At 55.2% G+C, this 21811-nt stretch overlaps 2 protein-coding genes across 2 annotated transcripts; one reads left to right on the top strand and one right to left on the bottom strand.

Annotated features, from left to right (window-relative positions):
- Positions 1-4432: 4432 nt before the first annotated feature.
- On the top strand, positions 4433-13692 carry GIGYF1 (GRB10 interacting GYF protein 1; the record flags this gene model as incomplete). Its single annotated transcript, XM_081090271.1, has 23 exons — positions 4433-4467; positions 4562-4691; positions 4804-4899; positions 5032-5143; positions 5252-5360; positions 5762-5802; positions 5968-6195; positions 6421-6674; positions 6805-6913; positions 7664-7798; positions 7992-8092; positions 8303-8474; positions 8596-8762; positions 8858-8958; positions 9043-9159; positions 9281-9381; positions 9503-9585; positions 9690-10139; positions 10375-10559; positions 10656-10816; positions 10913-11076; positions 11159-11288; positions 11388-13692. The coding sequence occupies 23 exons, from the start codon at positions 4433-4435 to the stop codon at positions 11438-11440; spliced, it is 3234 nt and encodes a 1077-aa protein (XP_080946397.1). The 3' UTR covers positions 11441-13692.
- Positions 13693-14204: 512 nt separating this feature from the next.
- Positions 14205-19648, bottom strand: GNB2 (G protein subunit beta 2). Its single transcript, XM_081089731.1, has 10 exons — positions 19210-19648; positions 16815-16960; positions 16534-16572; positions 16321-16427; positions 15946-16009; positions 15700-15862; positions 15539-15605; positions 15057-15258; positions 14754-14970; positions 14205-14673 (listed from the first exon to the last, which is right to left on the bottom strand). Exons 2-10 carry the CDS (start codon positions 16869-16871, stop codon positions 14567-14569), a joined length of 1023 nt encoding a protein of 340 aa, XP_080945857.1. The 5' UTR covers positions 16872-16960; positions 19210-19648; the 3' UTR covers positions 14205-14566.
- Positions 19649-21811: the final 2163 nt, after the last annotated feature.

Genomic DNA, 21811 nt, shown 5'->3' with positions numbered 1-21811 from the left:
TGTGAAAGTGCTTTAAAAACTTAACTAGTAGACATGCTGCGCATTTGTCAGGATAGTTGAGAGAGTATAGAGCTCGGAAAGCTGACCAGCCAAGAGGATTGGGCTTACGCTGTGTGTTTGTGTGTGTGCGTGTTTATATATTCTTAACTGATTTTTTTTTAAGGGAGAGAGAGAAACATTGATCAGTTGCCTCTTGCATGTGCCTGGATGGGGGCTCAAACCCACAACCTGAGTATGTGCCCTGCCCAGGAATTGGAACCTGCCACCTTTTGGTGCATGGACGATGCTCCAACCAACTGAGCCACAGCAGCCAGGGCTTGCGCCGTTTTTTAAGCCTCAGAGAGTTCTCATTTACCAGCAGGGAGAATCTTTCCATCCTGACAAAGGGCGGAGTCACCTCCAACAGGCTTGAGGCTGGGCAGTTTCTCAAATGTTGGGGAATTTGGGATTCTACTTCTGTTAATAGTGGTACCTTTCTGTGCCAAGGCACATTGCTTTGGATTGGGACTAATTTTAGGGGTGATGGAATGAGGAAGTGATGTTCTTAGCTTAGTGTGTACTGGGACTGCCTATTCTCTGGATCTTTACCTTCTCCTGAGAGTTCTGAACCTGAGAACAGGCTCCCCTCCTGTTCCTTCAGCCTGTTGTGAGCACCCAGGATCAGTGTGTCCTGTCCCCATGACTCCAGCAGGGGGCAGCCTTTTAATAGTAATAATTCAGATGCCAGGAGAGTGAGGGTATACTGAGGCCTGAGAAAGAGGAGCTGGTAGAGGAGGCAGGCAGGGGAGGGGTGGGGGCTAAGTTGGAAGGAGCCTATGAGGCAGCCGTGGGCAAACTACGGCCCGCGGGCCGGATCCGGCCCGTTCGGCTGTTCTATCCGGCCCGCGGAGCCGAAAGAGCGGAGGGTTCTCTTGCTCTCCCCTCCGCTGCTTCACCAGCAGCAGTGTTAACATGTATTAGTTCACACAAACACTCCATCCATGCTTTTGTTCCGGCCCTCTGGTCCAGTTTAAGAACCCATTGTGGCCCTCGAGTCAAAAAGTTTGCCCACCCCTGCTGAGGCGATCCTTAGATCATGTAGCCAGGAAAGGCCTTGTGCCCACTACTCTGCCTCCTGACTCCCACCTTTCCATGGAAGGAATCCAAATGCTTGGCTTTGAGAGTTTGTAATAGAGAAACTTGGGATAATTTTTTTTAAAACCTAGGTTTTTCCCAAGGATTTCCCTCCTGGCAGGATTTCAGATTTCTCTCATGGGACAGTATAATTAGGGAATTATTTCCTTGCTCTTCATTGGGGAGAATGAACTTCAATAAATTTGGTTTCTCTGGTCTTTCATTCTTCTCTATAAACAGAGAATAGGCATTACTTCTGCTAGTGGCATAGAGGAGGGTTTCTCAACCATGGCAATAATGACATTTAGGGCCAGCTAATTCTCTGTTGCAGAAAGCTGTGCTATGCATTAGAGGATGTTTATAAGCATCCCTGGTCTCTACGCATTAGATGCCAGTAGCACCTTCCAGTGATGCCAAATATGTCTCCAGATTTTGCCACATGTCTCCCCGTCCCTTCCCCCAAGTTGAGAACTGCTGGCTTCGAGGAAGCATGTGGAAAGATACATGCCTATTTAGAAGAGTGGAAATTATGGGAGGCATGCGTGCTGCTTGGCAAGGAAGGGCCAGTCAGCTACCGGCTCTGGGACCAGATTCTCCTCCTGGAGTCTTGGCCTTTTTCTCCAGCTGCTCCTATGCTCCCCACCCGACCCTTGACTGCTTCTCATTTTGCCTCTGCAGATATCTTGCTTCTCACACTGGGAGCCGTTTTCCGTCGCTTTGCTCATACAGGACAGAGGCAAAGGCAGCTGTGGAAAGCACCACCGAGTGCCGCCTTTGCCCCACTCCCTGGCGGGGTGGCGGGGTGAGTTGTCCCTTTTCTGTTCCCCTCTCCCCATAGCAGCCTTCCGTGCCGCAGGACTCCTTTGTGCCTCTAGAGCAGCGCTTCTCAACCTGTGGGTCGCGACCCCTTTGGCAGTCGAACGACCCTTTCACAGGGGTCGCCTAAGACCATCGGAAAACACGTATATAATTACAGATTGTTTTTGTGATTAATCACTATGCTTTAATTATGTTCAATTTGTAACAATGAAATTGGGGGTCACCACAACATGAGGAACTGTATTAAAGGGTCGCGGCGTTAGGAAGGTTGAGAACCACTGCTCTAGAAGATGGGCTATTCTGGAGTGAACTGGAGGAGGCTCAGAACAGCCTCTCCTATGATTTGTTTGAAGGAATTTGAGGTGTTTTTTTTTAAAATAGGGAAGACTTAAGTTTGTGATAGCTATCCCCAAATGCCTTTTATTGTTTTCCTTAAACCTTTTTTTTTTAATGGTGATAAAATATAACATATGCCATTTTAACCATTCTTAAATGCAAAGTTCAGCAACATTAAATACATTCACATTGTTCAGCTATCACCACCATCCATCTCCAGAACTTTTTCATTTGCCCCATTTCAGCTGAAACTCTGTACCCATTAAACATCTCTTGCCCCAGATCCCCGCCCCCATTCTACTCTCTTCTCTCTTTGAATTTGAGTCCTCTAGGAATCTCATATAAGAGGAATCATACAATGTCTGTTCTTTTGTGACTGGCTTGTTTCACTTAGCATAGTCTTTAAGGTTCATCCATTGTCCAAATTGCATAATGGTTGTAGCATTGAAAGAAGTAACCTTACTCTGCTGTCTGGGAGGCTTACTTGCATTCCATGAAGGGAAGAGCTTTTCAACAGACTTGTCTTCTGACGGCCGTGTGTGCCGTATCGTGTTCCATCACCAGGAATATCCAGCCAGAGCAGTTGTAGAAGAGATGCCCGTGCTGGGAGAGGTCATCCCCATTCTAGCTGGTCTTAAAAGCTCCGTTTCATCCTGAGATGCTGGGATTCTGGGAGTGGGTACTGTGTCTGTTCTAGAGTTTTATATTCTGGTATGCAGCCTCTGCCCCTTAGCCCCTCTGGTAAAAACCCTTCTTCTTCCTTCCCAGAGTTGTGGAGTCTTGGAGTTAATGGGCATTGTGGGGCACTCCAGTCCAGCCTTCTTCCCAGCCAGTGAGAGAATCCTTGCTCAGCCACCTGAGACCCTGCTTGCCCGGAACTGCCAGGGATGAGCTGCCTGCTGAGAGCATCTTTTATCGGTCCTTAGAGGGACAGGTCACTGCCAACGCGGCCACTTCTGTCAGCCTCAGTAACCCTGAGCTTATTTGGACTTTATGGTGAGGGGCCTTCTTCCCAACTGGTATCACCATAACTTGGTTCCCTTCTTGGCTCATTTTACTTACGTTTGGATTCTTCCTGATTGGGAAGAAGAAGGGGTTTGGGTGTTGGTTCCTATTTGGTAAACCAGCCGTGGGTGCACTGGCTGGACTTGCCTTCATGAAGCCTCCAGCATGTGCCCACCTGTGTCCCTGGAATAGCATCCCCACCCCACTCCCCTTGTACTGGGTTCCTCTTGAAACTGAGTCTCTGGGTTCTAGCTGCCACGCAGCAAGCTCTGAAATTTTTCAGAAGGAAAATAATTTTTCTCCCAGATTAATTTCTAATCCTTCTCTTCATAACTGACCTTTTTTCTCTCTGCAATATTTGTGGTTTCAGTCGGTTTTTTATTTGTTCGGTGATTTTTGTTTTATCTTTGTCCTGAATGTCCATGCAAACCTTAACCACCCCCTTACTGAATGCTATGCCATGCAGCCAGAGTGCTGAGACCTAGAGAGGTGCCTGGAGTATTCTCTGCCCACCTCCAGTACCTCAGTCAGGCTTTGCTGGGTGAATTAACTGTTCGTGGGACCAAACATGGGGGACAGAGATGAGAGGGAGTAGAGGCAATAGTCACCATTATGTAGGCCACAGGCAGGGAGACCCGTCTGACCCATTAATTTAACCCACCGTCTTCCCCTCATCTTATTAAGGATTTTTCCCAGATGTGAAGGTCCCTCCCTGGGCACCACTGTGGTCAGACCAGCATCTAGGAGCTTGGGGCCCCCAGTTCACTCCAGCATAGCCTTCTGCCTGAAGGGAGGCTGGTCCGTACTCTACCTGCTGCCCAGAGTAAGGCTGTCAGGTGGGTCTGGGGCAAGGGAGGGCACCCCTGCAGAAACAGAAGGGTCCTAGCTGCCCTGTTTTCTACCTTACCCCTAGGTCTTCCCCTGCCGTGACTCTGGTTAGCTCATGGTATAAGTGGCACGTGGCTGGTTTAGGTGAGTCCTTTTAGAACCCATTACTATGCCCACCAAGGTGGGGACCTATTAACCATCCTCTAGGGTTATCTGGGTGTGCTCTCTCTAAGCCCGGTGTCCCCTCTGCCTCCACAGGTATTTGGAGAGTGAACTCCAGGTCCCCCCACCCCTGCTCATCTCTGATCTCTAGGACACACCCAGCTCCACAATGGCAGCAGAGACCCTCAACTTTGGGCCTGAGTGGTGAGACAGATGTGCTGTGGGTGGCATGGGAAAGCCAGAAAGAATAGAGCTGCTCAAACTCTGGTCTTTCTTCTTCCCTGTGTCCCTTTTCTAGGCTGAGGGCACTTTCTAGTGGTGGCAGCGTGGCCTCCCCGCCCCCATCTCCTGCTATGCCCAAGTACAAGCTGGCTGACTATCGATATGGGCGAGAGGAGATGCTGGCTCTCTACGTCAAGGAGAACAAGGTGGGAGGGTGGGTGTAGGGGAGGGTACGTGATCCAGTTGCCTGTCTGTCCTTAGTCAGTGGAGAGTTCCCAGGAGCATGTGGTATCTCGGCCCTCCTGCCCTGATTGACAGGTCCCAGATGAGCTGCAGGACAAGGAATTTGCTGCGGTGCTACAGGAGGAGCCGCTGCAGCCGCTGGCCCTGGAGCCTCTGACCGAAGAGGAGCAGGTGGGGCTAGGCACTGGAGCTCCATCTTGGAGGGCTGGATTGGGAAGACAGGTGGTGGAGGGTACAGTTCTGGACAGGGTGGGGGCAGTCAGGTACCTGGGTCCTCACTCCCACCCCTGGCTCCCTCCTCAGAGAAACTTCTCCCTGTCAGTGAACAGTGTGGCTGTGCTGAGGCTGATGGGGAAAGGGGCTGGCCCCGCCCCAGGCGGCGCCTCCCGTGGCAGGGGCAGCACTCGGAGCCGAGGTAGGGGGCTGATAACGTGCGGGGGGAGCAGGTGGTGGGGGCCTGTGGTTTGAAGATGTGCAGAGGTGATCTGGCAAGTTTCCTATGTGCAGCTCATTCCTGTTCCAGGTCGTGGCCGTGGTGACAGTTGCTTTTACCAAAGAAGCATTGAAGAAGGCGACGGGGCCTTTGGTCGAAACCCCCGGGAGATCCAGCGTAGCCAGAGTTGGGATGACAGGTGCAGGCTGGAAGGAGATGGCATAGAGGCAGAGCAGAGAGAAGCCCTAGGGTTAAGATCTAGGATCCCATGAAGAAGGGCTTAGGTCTTTGTCATTACAGGGCAGCAGGAGAATAATCAAATAAGCCCTGGTCAGCAGCTGCGCTCTCTGCCCTCTGACCTCTGCAGCCCTGCCCTTTCCTTATGATTTCCTTAGTCCCCATTTGTTCTGTGACCTTCGGTTCTGTGTGCCCCCTTGAGCTCCCTCCCAGGTCCGACCTTATCCTAGTCTCCCATCCCCTCCCTCCCTCCCTCCCTCCCTCCCTCCCTCCTTCTCAGAGCAGAATGGACAGGTGTGCAGAGATCTCAAAGTCAGGGATGGGAAGCTGTCCACCTTTGACCAACACCTTTCCCTCCTGCAGAGGCGAGAGGCGGTTTGAGAAGTCGGCCAGGAGGGATGGAGGTATGGATAGTGGTGAGGGAGGTTCCAGGCCCTGAAGGTCATTGAGAGGTGGGGGGAGATGGAAATGGGTGGCCCCAGTGAGGGGGGCCTTTCTTGGGGAAGGTGCGGTGTGGGGCAAGAGAATCTGGAGCTGGGCTCCTCTTTGTCAATGAGGATTATAGAAAGAGTCTTCCAGGGACTGTGGCTGCCACTCTGCTGACTGTGTCTTCCCCTGCCCCCAAGCACGATCCGGGTTTGAGGAGGGAGGGGCTGGTCCAAGGAAGGAACATGCCCGCTCAGATAGCGAGAACTGGCGTTCTCTCCGGGAGGAGCAAGAGGAAGAGGAGGAGGGCAGCTGGAGACTTGGGGCAGGACCCCGGCGAGATGGTGACCGCTGGCGTTCATCCAGCCCTGGTGAGATTGGGGCTAGATGGGTGTTGTAGGGGGTGGGGAGCAGCAAGAACGTCCCATGCAGGGGGCTTTCATGGCCAGGTGGAGGGAACTAAAAGTGTTCTTGAGTGAGGAGGGTGGGGGAGAAGTCCTGGAGGTGCCGGCAGTCCCAGGGGTCCTATGGGCAGCGGAAGAGGAGCCTCTGGCTCGACTGGGGTGCTGATTCTCCTTCTGACTTTTCCTGCACAGATGGTGGCCCCCGCTCGGCTGGCTGGCGGGAACATGGGGACCGCCGTCGCAAGTTTGAATTTGATTTGCGAGGGGATCGAGGAGGGTGTGGTGAAGAGGATGGGCGGGGTGGGGGGAGCAGCTCTCACCTCCGGAGGTGCCGAGGGCCTGACGGCTTTGATGATGACAAGGATGGGCTCCCAGAGTGGTGCCTGGATGATGAGGATGAAGAAATGGGCACCTTCGATGCCTCTGGAGCCTTCTTGCCTCTCAAGGTATCCATGAGTTGGCCAGGGGAGGATTTCGTTAGAGATTGGTGGGAACCAGCCCTGATGGGGTCCTCTTACTCCCACCTGTTTATCCTCTGCCCCCTCACCTCCCATTGTATTCTCTAATCCCATGCAGAAGGGCCCCAAGGAGTCCATTCCTGAGGAGCAGGAGCTTGACTTCCAGGGTCTAGAGGAAGAGGAGGAAGAGCCTGCCGAAGGGCTGGATGAGGAGGGACCTGAGGCAGGTAAGCCTGCAGGGTGGAATAAGAAGGCCTGAGAGCCTGAACTGGGCGAGGTGGGCAGAGGGTTCCCTCACCAGGCTGGGTACTGACTGTCCACTCACCTTTAGAAGAAGGCTGCTTAGAAACTCCAGAAAAGCAGGTACTGACAGGTATGGGAAGGAACCCAGAAACAGCAGGGCTGTATTTTAAAGGCAGTGTGTCATATGAAAATCAAGCGTGATCAAAATGACCTTTGCAGCCCTGACGGGTTTGGCTCAGTGGATAGAGTGTCGGCCTGCGGACTCAAGGGTCCCAGGTTCGATTCCAGTCAAGGGCATGCACCTTGGTTGCGGGCACATTCCCAGTAGGGAGTGTGCAGGAGGCAGCTGATCGATGTTTCTCTCTCATCAATGTTCCTAACTCTCTATCCCTCTCCCTTACTCTCTGTAAAAAATCAATAAAAAATATATTTTTAAAAAAATGACCTTTGCAAATCCCTTGAAGAATCTGTAGAACATAGTAGTAAATTTATGGTATTGTGCATACAGCCCTGGACAGTGCCATGGACACGTGCCAGTGTCCAGTATTAGAGCGGCAAAAAAGGAAGTGTGCAAAGCGGAGTTTGTGGTGTTGAGTTACTGAATGTTGAGATGACCAGGGTTACATTGGTGGACTACCTAGAAGCCCAAGATCTGGACACAAATAGAGGGCCTGTGCTATTTTTAAGGACTTCTGGCTCTTTGGTTTTGAAGTCTGGTGATTACCCTTTTTCAGGTGGGAAGGAACTGACCCCACTGCCACCCTCAGAGAAGTCCAGCTCTCCGTCCCCATTGGCTACCTTGGGCCCACTCTGGGGAGCTAATGGGGAAGGAGGTGATGCTGTGGAGAAAGACCTGCCAGTTACTGAAGGTAGCCACAGGGTGGGGCTGCCCTTTCATTGGAACCAAGGGCTGGTGGTGAAAACCTGCCTCTTCCTTATGGGAGGGTGGTGCACGGGTGTTTGTATGAGAGCTAGAGTAGAGCCTGCTTTTCTAGAAAGGGTGGATTGGGGACTGTCTTGCACTTTCTCTGGATCCTCCATTCCACCTTCCTTTGCTCTCAGGAGATGATTTGAGGGGCATGCAGCTGAGTCCTGGAGTGGGCTCACCCCCCGGCCCGCCTGGAGATCTGGAAGATGATGAAGGCCTGAAGCACCTGCAGCAGGTTGGGTGGGGGCAGGGAGCCTAAGAAGGCTCTGGGGATCCTCCCCTACAGGGGGACAGAAAGCCATGGTTAGTCTGTCTGCCCCGGTACCATGCTCTTCCCCATCTGTCCCACTGTGTTTAGCTCACCCTCGCTTGACCTTAGCCCTAGCCCTGTCCTGCTATTGTGAGATTGGGCAATTGAGCCTTCCCTCTCTCCCTGGGCTCCCAGGAGGCAGAGAAGCTTGTGGCATCCCTGCAAGACAGCTCCCTGGAGGAGGAGCAGTTCACGGCTGCCATGCATACCCAGGGCCTGCGACACTCTGCAGCTGCCACTGCCCTCCCCCTCAGCCATGGTGCGGCCCGAAAATGGTTCTACAAGGACCCACAGGGAGAGATCCAAGGTGCCCATGGGGAGTAGGGGGCATGCAGGAGGGGCTGTTAGGGGTGGTGGCACACCATCATTCTCTTTCAGGGTTCCTTTGGCATACCTTTCTGACTAAAGCCCTCTTTCTGCCTGTCTAGGCCCCTTTACAACACAGGAGATGGCAGAGTGGTTCCAGGCGGGCTATTTCTCCATGGCCCTGCTTGTGAAACGTGGTTGTGATGAGGGCTTCCAGCCACTTGGTGAGGTGATCAAGATGTGGGGTCGTGTCCCCTTTGCCCCCGGGCCCTCACCACCCCCACTGCTGGTGAGCATACCCACCTTTGGGCGAGGCAGGGAGGTGAGGCAAGATGTCAACCGGTTGTGTGGAGCATAACAAGGAATGCGCTCATCCTTGCTCAGGGAAACATGGACCAGGAGCGGCTGAAGAAGCAACAGGAGCTGGCAGCAGCAGCACTGTACCAGCAACTGCAGCACCAGCAGTTTCTTCAGCTGGTCAACAGGTACTGGGCCCAGGAGGACCTGTACACAGCAATGGACATGGGCTATATGGGCGGGCCTCCTCATGCCTGTCTTCCTTTCCACAGCCGCCCCCTCCAGCAGTGTGGGCTCCGGGAAAAGGTGGCTCTGGGGGACTTGACGCCACCGCAGCAGCAGCAGCTCACCACCTTCCTGCAGCAGCTCCAAGCTCTCAAAACCCCCAGGTCTGTGGGTTGCTGTGCCTGTCACATCTCAGTCTTTGCTTGGCTGCATGTGTGAGCCCTCAGGATATGTAAAGTGGGGAGATGGGTTTAGATTGCTGAGAATCAGTGCTTTGCTCCTCAGAAGTGGGGACCAGAACCTGCTCCCGACGATGAACCGCTCCTTGTCGGTGCCAGATTCAGGCTCCCTCTGGGATATACATACCTCAGCCTCATCACAATCAGGTGTGTGTCCAGCCTAGTAGTCTCTGGGGAAGTAGGGAGCTCAGGGGCTTCACCTACCCCCCAGGTTGCTTCAGTCCAGGGAGCCTGAGCGCCCTCCTGCAGCTGCCTTTGCCCCTTGCAGGCGGTGAGGCCAGTCTATGGGACATACCAATTAACTCTTCGACTCAGGGTCCAATTCTAGAACAACTCCAGCTGCAACATAAAGTGAGTAGGCATCCTGGGGCTGGAGTCCTTGGTGTCAAGAGCTGAACTGAGACAGGGAAGTCAGGGTGCCCCCATGTCTGACGGCTGATCTTGTTGACTGTCAGTTCCAAGAGCGCAGAGAAGTGGAGCTCAGGGTGAAGCGGGAGGAGGAGGAGCGCAAGCGCCGGGAGGAGAAGCGACGCCAGCAGCAACAGGAGGAGCAGAAGCGGCGACAGGAAGAAGAGGAGTTGTTTCGGCGCAAGCAGGTGGGTTCCCAGCTGAGCCCTCCGCTTCTTGGGCCTGAGCTTGGGGCCAGATTGCTGGCCCTCACTGTCTCACTGGTTCAGGTGCGGCAACAGGAGCTACTACTGAAGCTGCTGCAGCAGCAGCAGGCAGTGGCCGCAGTCCCAGTGCCCCCTGCACCCAGCTCCCCACCCCCACTGTGGGCTGGCCTGGCCAAGCAAGGACTCTCCATGAAGACGCTGCTTGAACTGCAGTTGGAGAGCGAGCGACAGCTGCATAAGCAGCCTCTGCCTCGGGAGTCATCGCGGGCCCAGGCCCCCAACCACCGAGTGGTGAGCACGCTGGGCCCTTCCCTGGTTGACTTGCAAGTTTTGGGCCTGCAGGAACCCCTTCCAGTCAGCTTTCAGGGGTGACTTGGGTGTGGGGTGGGGAGCTCTGGTCCGTATATGACTGAAGGATCTCTCCTCTATGTGGTCTTTACTTTGCCCCTCTATGTGGTCCTTACAAGCCTCCCCACTTAGCTTTCTTTCCCTATTTGGGCCACTGACTTTCTGCCATCTATACCAGCTTGGGGGCCTGGGCGCTACTCCCATGAACCAGTGGGTATCTGAGTCTGGGCCGCTGTGGGGCGGGCCCGACAAGAGTGGGGGCAGCAGTGTCGGCCTGGGGCTTTGGGAGGACACCATCAAGAGCAGCGGGAGCCTGGCCCGCAGCCTAGGCCTGAAGAACAGCCGGAGCAGCCCCTCTCTCAGGTGGGTGCCAGGGCCTGCAGGGTCTGGGCTGGGGCTGGAAGGATGGAGAACACCTGAACTGATCTCTTGCCTCTAATCCATCTTTATCCAACCTAGTGACTCGTATAGCCACCTGTCTGGTCGGCCTGTGCGCAAAAAGACAGAGGAGGAAGAGAAGCTGCTGAAGCTGTTACAGGGCATTCCCAGGCCCCAGGATGGCTTCACCCAGTGGTGTGAGCAGATGCTGCACACCCTGAGCACCACGGGCAGCCTGGATGGTATGGTATAGGGGCAGACTCTGGGAGGCTGGGCTGGGCCAGAGGTGCCAGACCTTGCACCAGGTGGGCCCTGACAGCCACCATCCTGCCCTATAGTGCCCATGGCTGTAGCGATCCTCAAAGAGGTGGAATCCCCCTATGATGTCCACGATTATATTCGTTCCTGCCTGGGGGACACGCTGGAAGCCAAAGAATTTGCCAAACAATTCCTGGAAAGGAGGGCTAAGCAGAAAGCCAGCCAACAAAGGCAACAGCAGCAGGTGAGGTTTCGCATCCCCTGCAGGTGAGGATGAGGTTGCCCAGCACCCTCCTGACTCCCTCTCCCTTTCTGCTGCCTGGCAGGAGGCTTGGTTGAACAGCGGCTCTCTGCAGACCGCCTTTCAGACCAACCACAGCACCAAACTTGGCCCTGGGGAGGGCAGCAAGGCCAAGAGGAGGGCACTAATGCTACACTCGGACCCTAGCATCTTGGGTATGTTTTCGGGGTGGGGTCAGTAAGGAGGCTCCTTCCTCAGCTTGGAGCAGGCACCTGTGGGTGAAAGAGCTCAAACCCAGCTTCTTCTGGCTTCAGGGTACTCCCTGCATGGACCTTCTGGTGAGATCGAGAGCGTGGATGACTACTGACCAGCCCGTCCCACCAGCCCCCCTGGGCTGTAGGCCAGGGGCAACAGCAGCAGTTTGGACTCTTGGGTCCCCAGCTTGCAGGCTCCCAGCAAGGAGCATAGGAGGAAGCAGGGGCAGGGTCCCCAGCACTTGTTACAAACCACACGATGCACCTTAACTCACCCACCACGAGGCACTTTAATAGATTGGGGGGAAGGTTTTTTTTTTCCTTTTCTTTTAAAAAAATTTTAAACATTGAAGAAAACGTTAGGAGAGACGTAACTGTTAAAAACTAGACTCTAACTACCCCTTCCCCCTCTGGGGATTGTGGGGGTGACAATGGAAGGTCCACAGAGTTTTTGGTTTTGTTGGGTTGTGTTTTTTTTTTAAGAAAAAAGAAAAACAATGAGAAAAAAAACTTAGGAGGCTGAAAGAAAACACACACTGTTATTTTTGGGCAGTGGGGACATGGCCCCATCGGTCTGTCCTGCCTGGCCCCCAAGGCTGCACTTACCCTACCTGCCCTGCCCTGCCAGGTGGGCCATTGAGGTAACTGGAAGCTGGGGTGCCAGCAGTTTGCACAGCGACGTCCCCTCAGCCCCACCGGCCGGACTGCTGTGAAAGGCCCCCTTATTGCTATGACTGTGGCAGAGGTGTCTGGGGTCGGGGCTAAAGGAGCCCCTTGGCTTTGCTGCTTTGGGGGAAAGTTGCACAAATGGGCCAGGCCACCTCCCGTCCCCAGGTGGATGACGGGATAGATGGCAGAGGGCCAGCCAGTGCCAACCTCATCTGGCTGTCAGGACAGCAGAACTTCCACTCTGGCCCTGGTGAGGGGCTTCCCCCACCACTGCCATTAGGGGAACTGGGTGTGAAGCTGAAAGCCCAGCTCCCTGCCTTGCCACATGAATGTATTCTTTGGGCCATAAGCCCCTGCTGCGTCCCTTCGAGTGAGGTGGGGCAAACTAGTTCCTTCTGGGGCTGGAGAGAGGCAACGCTTAATGACTATTTCTCCTGTGAAGGGGGTGAGAGGAGGGGCCCAGGAGGCCAAGGGAGTGGACAGCTTGGGGCTTCAGGTTGCAGTGTGGCGGCTGTTAGAAGGGAGCTTTCCACCTGTAGCCAGCTGGCTATGGGATGTGGACCACCCAGCTCTGCCCTGACCCTCCATTGACCAAACTGGAGAGGAGTGAGTGGCTTCTCCCCTCCCTACTCCCCTGATACATTTTTAATGTTGGGTAAGGTGGGGGGTGGGGGGGTCAAGAATAGATATGTCGTTTCGCCTAAGTCAGGGGGAGGTGGTCCTTCTGCTCATGGACCTATTCCCAATCACCTGCCTGGGTTTGTCTTCATTTGTGTGTGTGTGTGTTTTAAGTTTGTTGTATCTTTTGGGTTTCTCGCCTAATTTCTCCTATTGACCTCACTGCTCAGAGTGCAGTATTAGGGCAGGATTCTGCCACTGCCTCCCCTCCATGAATGTATTTCTCCTTCCTGCCCTGGGGAAATGGGGAGTGGCCCCAGTTTCCCCCCCCACCCATCCCCAGAGAGACCATGTGTTTTTTGTTTGTTTTGGAGTGGTTGTTTTTGTTTGTTCGTTTGTTTTTGCACCAAAGTGGCAACTGGGTCAGTGTTGGGGGAATAAAGCTGGCCTTGAGGGGTGGAGGGGCTCCCTCCACCTGCTTCTCCCTGGTTTCAACAGTGTTAGCGTCCGTGAAAAGACAATATTCTCTCTAAAGCAATAAGGGGGTGATGGGCCAGGGTGAAGTGTCTTGCTGCTGCTGGCCCCCCAGCTCCCCTTTTCCTTGCGCCAGTATTTGGCGGCATTAGAGGTGTGGGGGGAGTACTGTTGTGACTGAATGTAACTGCCCCCACCCCTGCCGCAGCCAATGCAGGGGGAGGGGGGATAACACTCTTCCCCTCTCTTCCTTCCCCTCCCCCCTAGCTAAAGAGACTTTGAGCCTGGAGAGGCCTTAACCCTGTGAGGAAGTGTAGGGGGAACCCTCTCCCACCCTATCCCCTTCTGAGAGTGGTCAATGTTTACAAGCCCCTGAGCCCTCCAAAGCCCAGGGACTCATTCCCCCCATTGCTATCCTTTCCCAGCCCATCTTCCTGGGCCCTGGCTGCTCTCCTGCCCTTCTTGGGGTTGGGGTGAGGTGCAGGGGCCTTCAGTATCCCCTTGTCTGCCTTGTACCCGAAATCTCCCCACCCTGTTACTCCTCCCTCTTCTACCTGCCCCTGTAAATACTACCCCCAATAAAACTTGGTGTGTGTTCCCTTCAGCTTCTGCATCTTTTCTTGGGGAAAGAGAGTGTAGGAGAATCAGAACTGGGAATTCAAGCGGATATAGTGTGGTTCGTCAGTCTGAATGGAGGGCTGTGTGTGTTTAGGAGGAATAAATACATACAACCCTGCTGGGAAAAAATTCCTGCCTATGACTCCAGCTTTGGTCCGAGGAAAAGTGCAATTTCCTCTTGGGCCCCCTACCCCAGTGATGGCGAACCTTTTGAGCTCGGCATGTCAGCATTTTGAAAAACCCTAACTTAACTCTGGTGCCGTGTCACATATAGAAACTTTTTGATCTTTGCAACCATAGTAAAACAAAGATTTATATCTTTGATATTTATTTTATATATTTAAATGCCACTTAACAAAGGAAAAATCAACCAAAAAAATGAGTTAGCGTGTCACCTCTGTGACGTGTGTCATCGGTTCGCCATCACTGCCCTACCCCCAAGCTGATATGCCCTACCCAAAGTAAAGAAGACACAAGCAAGAGGAGAGACCAGGTACAGAGTTGGAATTGGTTCCTTTATGGAAAAACTGAAAATATAATAAAAATTAAAATAAAACCAGTTTTAAAAAAGCCAGCCCCTGGAGTTTCTACCTCCTGCCTCTGACCCTCCAGGGGGATGAGGCCCTGACCCCAGGGCAGCTAAAGAAGGAGGGCTTTCTGCCTCTCTTCCCCCATTCTATTCCCATCTTTATTTCCACAGTGGGGGCCCCGGGAGGAACCAAACCTGGGTAGGGGAGCAGGGACCCAAGGCCCTATGGCCAGGGGAGGGAGGCTCATGTGCCCCAGCCCCAAAGCTCCCGGCCTGTAGTGTGGGCGTGGGCAAGGCCCCTCCTGGCCGGGCCCAGTTGGGGTTGGGGCTATTAGTTCCAGATCTTGAGGAAGGAGTCCCAGGAGCCTGTGGCCACAGCCATGCCATCATCTGTGACCCCGAGGCAGCTCACACGGTTGTCATGGCCGGCGAGGACACCTGTGAGGGAGGGGTGCATCAGAACTCATCTGGCCTGGTTCCCTGTCCTAGCCTATCTCAGCCCAGCACCCACGTCTCACCTGCACGGTCGCCCTTCATGGCATCCCAGATGTTGCAGTTGAAGTCGTCATAGCCAGCAAGCAGCAGCCGGCCACTGCGAGAGAAGGCAACAGAGGTGATGCCGCAGATGATGTTGTCATGGGAGTACATGAGGAGTTCCTGGTCCGCCCGCAGGTCGAAGAGGCGGCACGTGGCATCATCAGAGCCAGTGGTGAAGGCATAGCCGTTGGGGAAGAACTACAGGACACAACCAGAGTGGAATAAGGGCACAGAGCAGGGCCAGAAGCCTGGCAGAAGGGCCAGCCAGCCTGCTCAGAACTTACAGCCACAGCATTGATGTCGGATTCGTGGCCAATGAAGGTCTGTCGGCACATTGAATCCCGAACATCCCACAGCTTGATAGAGGCATCACAGGCACCTGACACAAAGGTGCGGCCATCGGGGGCCAGTGACAAGGACATCACATCCCCACTGTGTCCAGCAAAAGCCACTGTCTGCTGGCCTGTCTCAATGTCCCACAGGGCACTAGCGAGGGGACAGGAAGAAGGAAGGGATCAGAGAGAAGGGCAGAGAGGACTCTTGCCTCCCTACCCCTCCACCATGTGAGCCCAGCCCTGACAGCTTCCAAGGAAGGGGCATCAGGAGCCACTGACTCACAGAAGCCTACTCTTGTCTCCCCACCACAGGAGGAGCCCAGATGTTCAGAATAAGAGCTCTGCCCTCACTTGCTCAGGCTGTGTGTGCTACATGCTAAGCACTGGGGCAGTGTTCCCCCAGGCAGGAAGTGTGGGTGACAGGGCCTCACCAGGTGGTGTCCCCAGAGCTGGTGATGATTTGGTTGTCATCCAGGAAGCGGCAGCAGGACAGGTACCCTGGGGGAAAAGGCTGGTCAGCCAGGTCTCTAAGGGAGAGCAGCACAGCCCCTACCCCACCAACAGCACCTATGTCCTACCAGGCCCCCCTTACCAGTATGGCCAGGCAGCTCCCGGCTGACCCTGACATTGCCCTCACGGGTCTTGAGGCTGTAGATGGAGCAGATGTTGTCCAACCCCCCACAGGCTACAAAGTTCCCTGAGGGCGCGTAGGCACAGGTCATAACCCAGGAGGAACGTAGCGGGATGGCATGGACCTAGGGAGGAGGGGCAATGCCCAGGGTCAGAAACCAGGCAGGGCCTGCAGCCCAGCCCCGTCCAGCCTCAGGATCACCTCTACCTTGTTGGTGGTATAGCTGTCCCAAATGATGAGCTTCCCATCCTGGGAGGCGCTGACCAGCAGCCTGTTGGAAAGGCAAGGGAGAGACAGGGGTCAGGGTGTGAAGCCCCCTCTGGAAGGACACTCTTACCAGCGTCCCATCTGGTGGGAGGCCCATCTGAGACAACTCCCAGCAACAGTCCAGAAGTTCCTGTCAGTATGGTCCTCTTTCCAATCCCCTCAACATATCTGGGAGTCACAGTCTTCCCAAACATACAACATGGGCATCCTGTTCATCTCCCTAGATCTGCAAGGCTGCCCCTCACTACTCCAACTGCCTGCTATAAACTCAGCCCAAGGGCAAACACAAAAGCTCAGTCCCAACCACGCACACACCTTGAGTCTGTCCCCCAGTGCATCGCATAGATTTTTGCCAGGTGCCCACGGAGGGTCCTTCGTGTCCTCATCTGGATTCTCCCCACTGGGTCCAGCCCAGCTGTGATCTGGAGGTGGAGGCAGCCAGGGTCAGAAGGCAGAGCCCACTAAGCGGCATGCCTCAAACCCTTGCTCCTTCCCTTAACCCCAAGCCCAGCACCGGGTTCATCTCACCTGGGTCAGTGTTGAATCCCCACATGCTTTTCGGGCATCCTGTAATATATAGCAGAACCAGTCAGAGAGGCAGAAGATGAGGGGGGAGGGGAAGGAAAGAACACACGAGACGGGAGTGGAGAGGGTAAGACAGTAAAGGGCTAGGGTACACCCCCACACATAAAGAACACCCCCTCCCCACCCAGCGCGCGCGCGCGCACACACACACACACACACACACACAGCCGCCGGGCCGTGCCCATTCAGTCCCCCACCCGCAGCTCAGCCGGCCAGGCCCTCACCCGGATCTGGTTCCGGAGTTGCTCAGCCTCCTGTCTCAGTTGCTCCAGCTCACTCATGGCGCCGGGCCCGTGGGGCGGGGTTGGGGGCGGCTGGGGGCCGCGGGAAGGGGGCTGGGGGAGGCAGCTCCTCGCCGCTGGCCCGAGGCCTGGGGATGCAGGGCAGACGTCAGGCCCGAGGCCCCGGGGAAGAAGGGGGGAAAGGCAGAGTTGACCAGCACAGGAAGGACTGAACGCGGGGCGGAAAGAGGGCGGCGGCGGCCTCGGCCTCCCCAGCAGAACCCGGGCCTCTGCCGCAGGAGATGTGGCCTAGGAATAGCTGACTTCCCCAATCTTCCTCCCGCCCCCCGGAAACGAAGCGGGAAGTGCAAGAGGAAGCGCAGGGGAAACCCCTCCCTCGGCAGAAGCCCGGGCGGGTTCCCGCGACAGGAACTGGGGGAGGGAGGGAGGTGAAGGGGGTGGAGAGTCCCTTCAAAACAGACCAGGCGTCCGCCCCGCCCACACAGGCACCACCCAACTAGCACCTCATTTTAAAAGGGGCGGTGCCTCTTTAAATGCATCCCCACAAGCCGCACACCCTCCGCACACACCCCCCAAGCTTAGACTGGGGAGGGGGGAAGACGAGAGGGGTCAGCTGGGCTGTTCGTGGGGTTGCCTAGGCAACCGTCACCCGGAATGAGAGCATCTCATTGGTGAAGTGTCCCCACCCTAGCCCGGTTGCCAAGGCAACCGCATCCCAGGCAGAGACCTGTAGGGTGGGTGACCCCACCCCCGACCCCATCGCCCCCGCCCGACCCAGCCTCCTGCTCCTCCCCAGAACCGGCCAGGGTGGCTGTAGACAGGATTTGGGAAAAGCCGATTGGGCGCTAATAGGTTCGGGATGGCTCACCCCGGATCATCCTGGGGCCGGCTGCACCCCATTAGCTGCCCGCCCGCGGCAGGTGGCGGCGAGGGTGGCGGGGAGGGCAGCCTCCAGCCGCTGCTCCCGCCAGAGCCGAGGCCGCCCGCCCGGCGCGCTGCGGAAAGCCCGCGGGAGCCGCTCACCAGTAATTAGGGCTCCGAGGAGAGGGCTCCCGCCCTGAGGCGGAGCTGCTCTCTCCCAGGCGCCGCGAGCGGCGGCCCCAGGGCGGCCTAGCCCTGCGCCCTCGACACCCCAGCTCCCAGTCCGCGGGCTCATCACTGGGGCCCCCGGGGCCCGGCTGGCTCCGCTCCAGGGCCCAGACTCCTGCCCCCCCTTCGGGCACCTGTGTGATCTGCCCAGCACCCTGCGCCCGGACGGCCCGGGCGTCCTCCGCCCTGCTCCCACTTCCCCCAGACCGGGCGTTCCTCTTCCCCCTGACATTTCCCCTCGGCCAGTTCAGCTTTCTACGCCAGTGCCAGGGGTGCCCCCCGGGAAAGCGGGGAGGGAGCAGAGCCCCCCCCCCCCCCGCAAGCTCCTGACAGAGCCCCTTCCTCCCAGCGGCCAGGAGCCCGGGCCGGATGGCCACGCCAGAGGCCAGGGCAGAAGGAAGCCGGCCCGGAGGAAGCCGCTGGGGGCGGGGGCGGGGGCGATGCTCCCGGCCCTCAGTCCCAACAACCTCCAGGCCCCCTCAGGGTCCCCCGAATTCTGGGCACACACAGCCGGGGTCGCAAGGAGGAACTGTGGTGACCCCGCCCCCGCAAGTCTGGCCAGGCGAAGGGAAGGGGACGGGGAGGGTCCCGGATCTTGCAGCTCAAAGGCGCAGGCCGGCACCGCGCTGCGAAGCGCTGTTGGCCTGGCCCTCCTGCCCCCACGACCTCCATTTTGCCCAAAAGAAATCTGGGCAGGGGGCGGGGGCTCCCGGGAGCTAGGCTCGGGGTGAGGACTGGTAAAGGGAGCGGGGTGCCGAGGACTCCCTTCCAGTTAATGGGGCCAGAAAAGGGGCAGAACCCAAATCGAGGGTAGGATCGTGGCGAAGGGAAGGGTGGCCTCGCGGCCTTGCCTGCCTCTCTGAGGGTTCTGGAGTTTTGCAAGATGAATGCTGCCGGGGGTACGAAATGGGAGGGCACGAGGGGTGCTACTCAGGGGCAAACTGGGGAAGGGGAGGGGGTAGGGGCCGGAACGGGGCCTAGAGGAAGCCCCGATTTTGTCCCCCACTTCTCAGGGAGCAAGAGGCAAGCGGAGCCCGGGTGGGACCGGGGGTCAGGCAAAAGGGGCCTAATGGTGCAGGGAGGGCGTGCATTATTGGAGCGAGGGTCCCCAGTTCCCCTTCCGGGTTTAGGAGCTACAGGGCCAGAGGAAGGGAGGGGAGGTCTGGGGAGTTACGTCCGCTCCCAAGAGGCCAGATCCGGGAGACGGAAGGAAGAAAGGTCCCCACCCCACCCCCCATGGGAATTTGGGGCTGGGGGGTGTGAGGACTCCTTCTGTCAGCGCAGGTACCTGTGGCGGTGGGACTCTGCCAAGGGTCGCTGGAGAAGCGCGGGAGGTCCTGTCTTCCTCCGCGGCGGAGGCGGCAGCGACGGCGACGCGGATGGATTTCCTCAATCACCCCAACTCAACCGCCCAGCGCTGTGCTCCCCAGAGCGGAGGGATCCCGCCTGCCAGTGACGCGGCCGTCGCCGCCGCGCCCAGGGCCCGGCTGGGCGAGACCAACTACTTAGTGGGGGGAGGCCGGAACGGAAAACACCATTTAAGGGGCAAAGATTGACTCCGTCAAAACGAAGCTATGGCTCCACACTATTTCGACGCAAAACAGACCCAAATTAATGCTTGGCTTTCCGAAAAGGAGTAAGATATCCCCCCGGGGGCTGAAAGAGGTGGTATCGGCATAGGGGAGGGGGAAACCGCTCTCTGGTCACGTGACCTACACTCCCGGATTGGGTGGTTCCAGACTGGGAAGGGAAGCGCCACGCCCCGCTTCTCTGTTTGACCACGCCCCCGACCGATGAGACCACGCCCCTCACCAGGAGTCGGAGCTGGGAGATCCTGACCCGCCCAGGACTGGGCCTCCTGGAGGCAGAGGGAAGGGGCAGCAGTTCTGAAAATCCCCGAGCAGGAAGAAATGGGTCTGCTGTGGGCCCTTGGGAGCTGGGCATGCTGTGGGAAGGGTCTTGCTGAGGCAGTTTCTCACCAAAGTGGGCTTTTGTAGAACTTTTTACAGGTCTGCATGACACTGTATTAACAACTCATATTTATTGAGTTCCATGCTAACTTATTTCTCACGAAAATACTATGGCGTTAAGTACTAGCATTGTTTCCATTTTATAGTAGCAGAAGGGATTCCTAGGACTGCAGAGTAGAGATATGAACCAAGACAGCTTTAGCGACTTTACTATGCAATGGTAACACTAGTCTCTCCATGAATCCCCCTGAAAGGGATGAGACTGTAAGTATAGGCCTGTTTCCACCTCTGTAAAATGAGAGTGTTTACAACTACCTGCCCTGCAAGTCACCTTGGATTGTTATGAGATCCCCATGGATTTTGAAAAGGCTTTGGAAAGTTCAAGTACATGAATAGCCTTCATTGAATCCTCATGTAATTTAAAAGTAAAGTATCAAAACAGACAGTTTTTATTTAGCCTCTATTATAGGCATTAAAATAGTTTTCAAAGCACAAATTTTAAAGAAAATAAGAAGAAAGTCACATTCTTAGTTATGCACAAATTCCATTTATGTGAATCTACCAATTTAGTGATATATTAGCAATAGGTAATAGATGTCAATTTAATGTTACAACTTGGAAGGGACCTTACCGGTAATTTACTTCAATTTTCTCTCAATCTACAGATGGGCAAAGTGACTTCCCTAAAGTCACTTAGAAAACTAGCAGCCTAGGACTAGAACCCAATTTTGTTCATCTCTCTAGGGCATCTGAAATTGCTTCCCCTCACTTTAGTTTCTGTGCTAATATGCTTCCCTATTTTAACTCATTTAGCAAATATTTATCGAATCCGAATGATCTATCAGGCACTGTCCTGGGCACTGAGATTACAGCTGGGAACACATGCACCCCGCTCTGTGTGCAGGGAGCTTGCGGTTTATAAAGGGAACAGATGGTAGATAATTACTTAAATAACAATAATCCTGGAAGTACCACTTACTAAGAGCAGAACATTTGAGAAGGGCCACATTTGAGAACGATCAAGAAGTTTTTTGTTGTTGTTGTCTTTAATCCTCACCCAAGGATATGTTTTATTGACTTTAGAGAGGGAGAAACATCGATGTGAGAGAGGAACATGGATTGGTCGCCTCCTAAATGCACCCCAGCTGGGAATCAAACCTGCAACCCTGGGTATGTGCCCTGACAGGGAATTGAACCAGAGACCTTTTGGTGTACTGGAAGGCGCTCCAACCAATTGACCCATACTGGCCAGGGCAAGAGTTTTAAGTTGGGATGTATTAGGTTTGAGGTATCTAGGAGAGGTGCAAGGAAGAATGTTCAGTAGGTGGCTGTCCAAACAGGTCTGAGGCTCAGCAGAAGAGTCTGGGTTGAATTAGATCCGTCAGAGTGACATTTTAGAGCATATGAAGTCATAAAGAGGTTCGGGGGAAAGACAAGATGGCCCGAGGTCAGGCAGAGGGACACAGATTGCCAAAGAAGCCAGAGAGCTAAGAAGAAAATCAGGAGAATGTGAGTTTTGGAAACCAAAAGAAGAGAGTGTTCCAAAAAGAGAATGATGAATGGTGTTGAATGCTGCAGAGAGATGAAGCAAGACTGGACTGGGAAGCGCACATAGGATTGAGTAAAGCAGAGGCCACTGGTGACTTTGCCGGAGCATTTGCAAAGGATGTTCTGCTTGCAGTGGGCTGAGGGTGAGTGAGAAATGAGACAGTGGAGACAACCAAAGTGACCAAGGCTTTGGGAATCTTCGCTCGGAGGGTGTAGAAAAGTGGAATATCAGTGGAAAGAGAATGTGGGGTCCAGATATTTGTGTTTTGATGGGAGCTACTAGAGCAGTGGTTCTCAACCTGTGGGTTGCGACCCCTTTGGGGGGGTCTAACGACCCTTTCACAGGGGTTGCTTAAGACCATCGGAAAACAC

This window comes from Myotis nattereri (genome assembly GCF_964212035.1).
Source record: "Myotis nattereri genome assembly, chromosome: 4".
Lineage (NCBI taxonomy): Eukaryota > Metazoa > Chordata > Mammalia > Chiroptera > Vespertilionidae > Myotis > Myotis nattereri.
The sequence above is the reverse complement of the archived record's forward strand: the minus strand, read 5'-3'. Positions and strand labels throughout refer to the sequence as shown.

Bases quoted from the DNA above. Each gene is read 5' to 3' on its own strand.
- GNB2 (XM_081089731.1), bottom strand. From the start codon at position 16,871: ATGAGTGAGCTGGAGCAACTGAGACAGGAGGCTGAGCAACTCCGGAAC. The intron at 16,573-16,814 runs GTGAGGGCCTGG...TATATATTACAG, and splicing joins AACTCCGGAACCAGATCCGG to GATGCCCGAAAAGCATGTGG. The intron at 16,428-16,533 runs GTGAGATGAACC...CTCCACCTCCAG, and splicing joins GGGATTCAACACTGACCCAG to ATCACAGCTGGGCTGGACCC.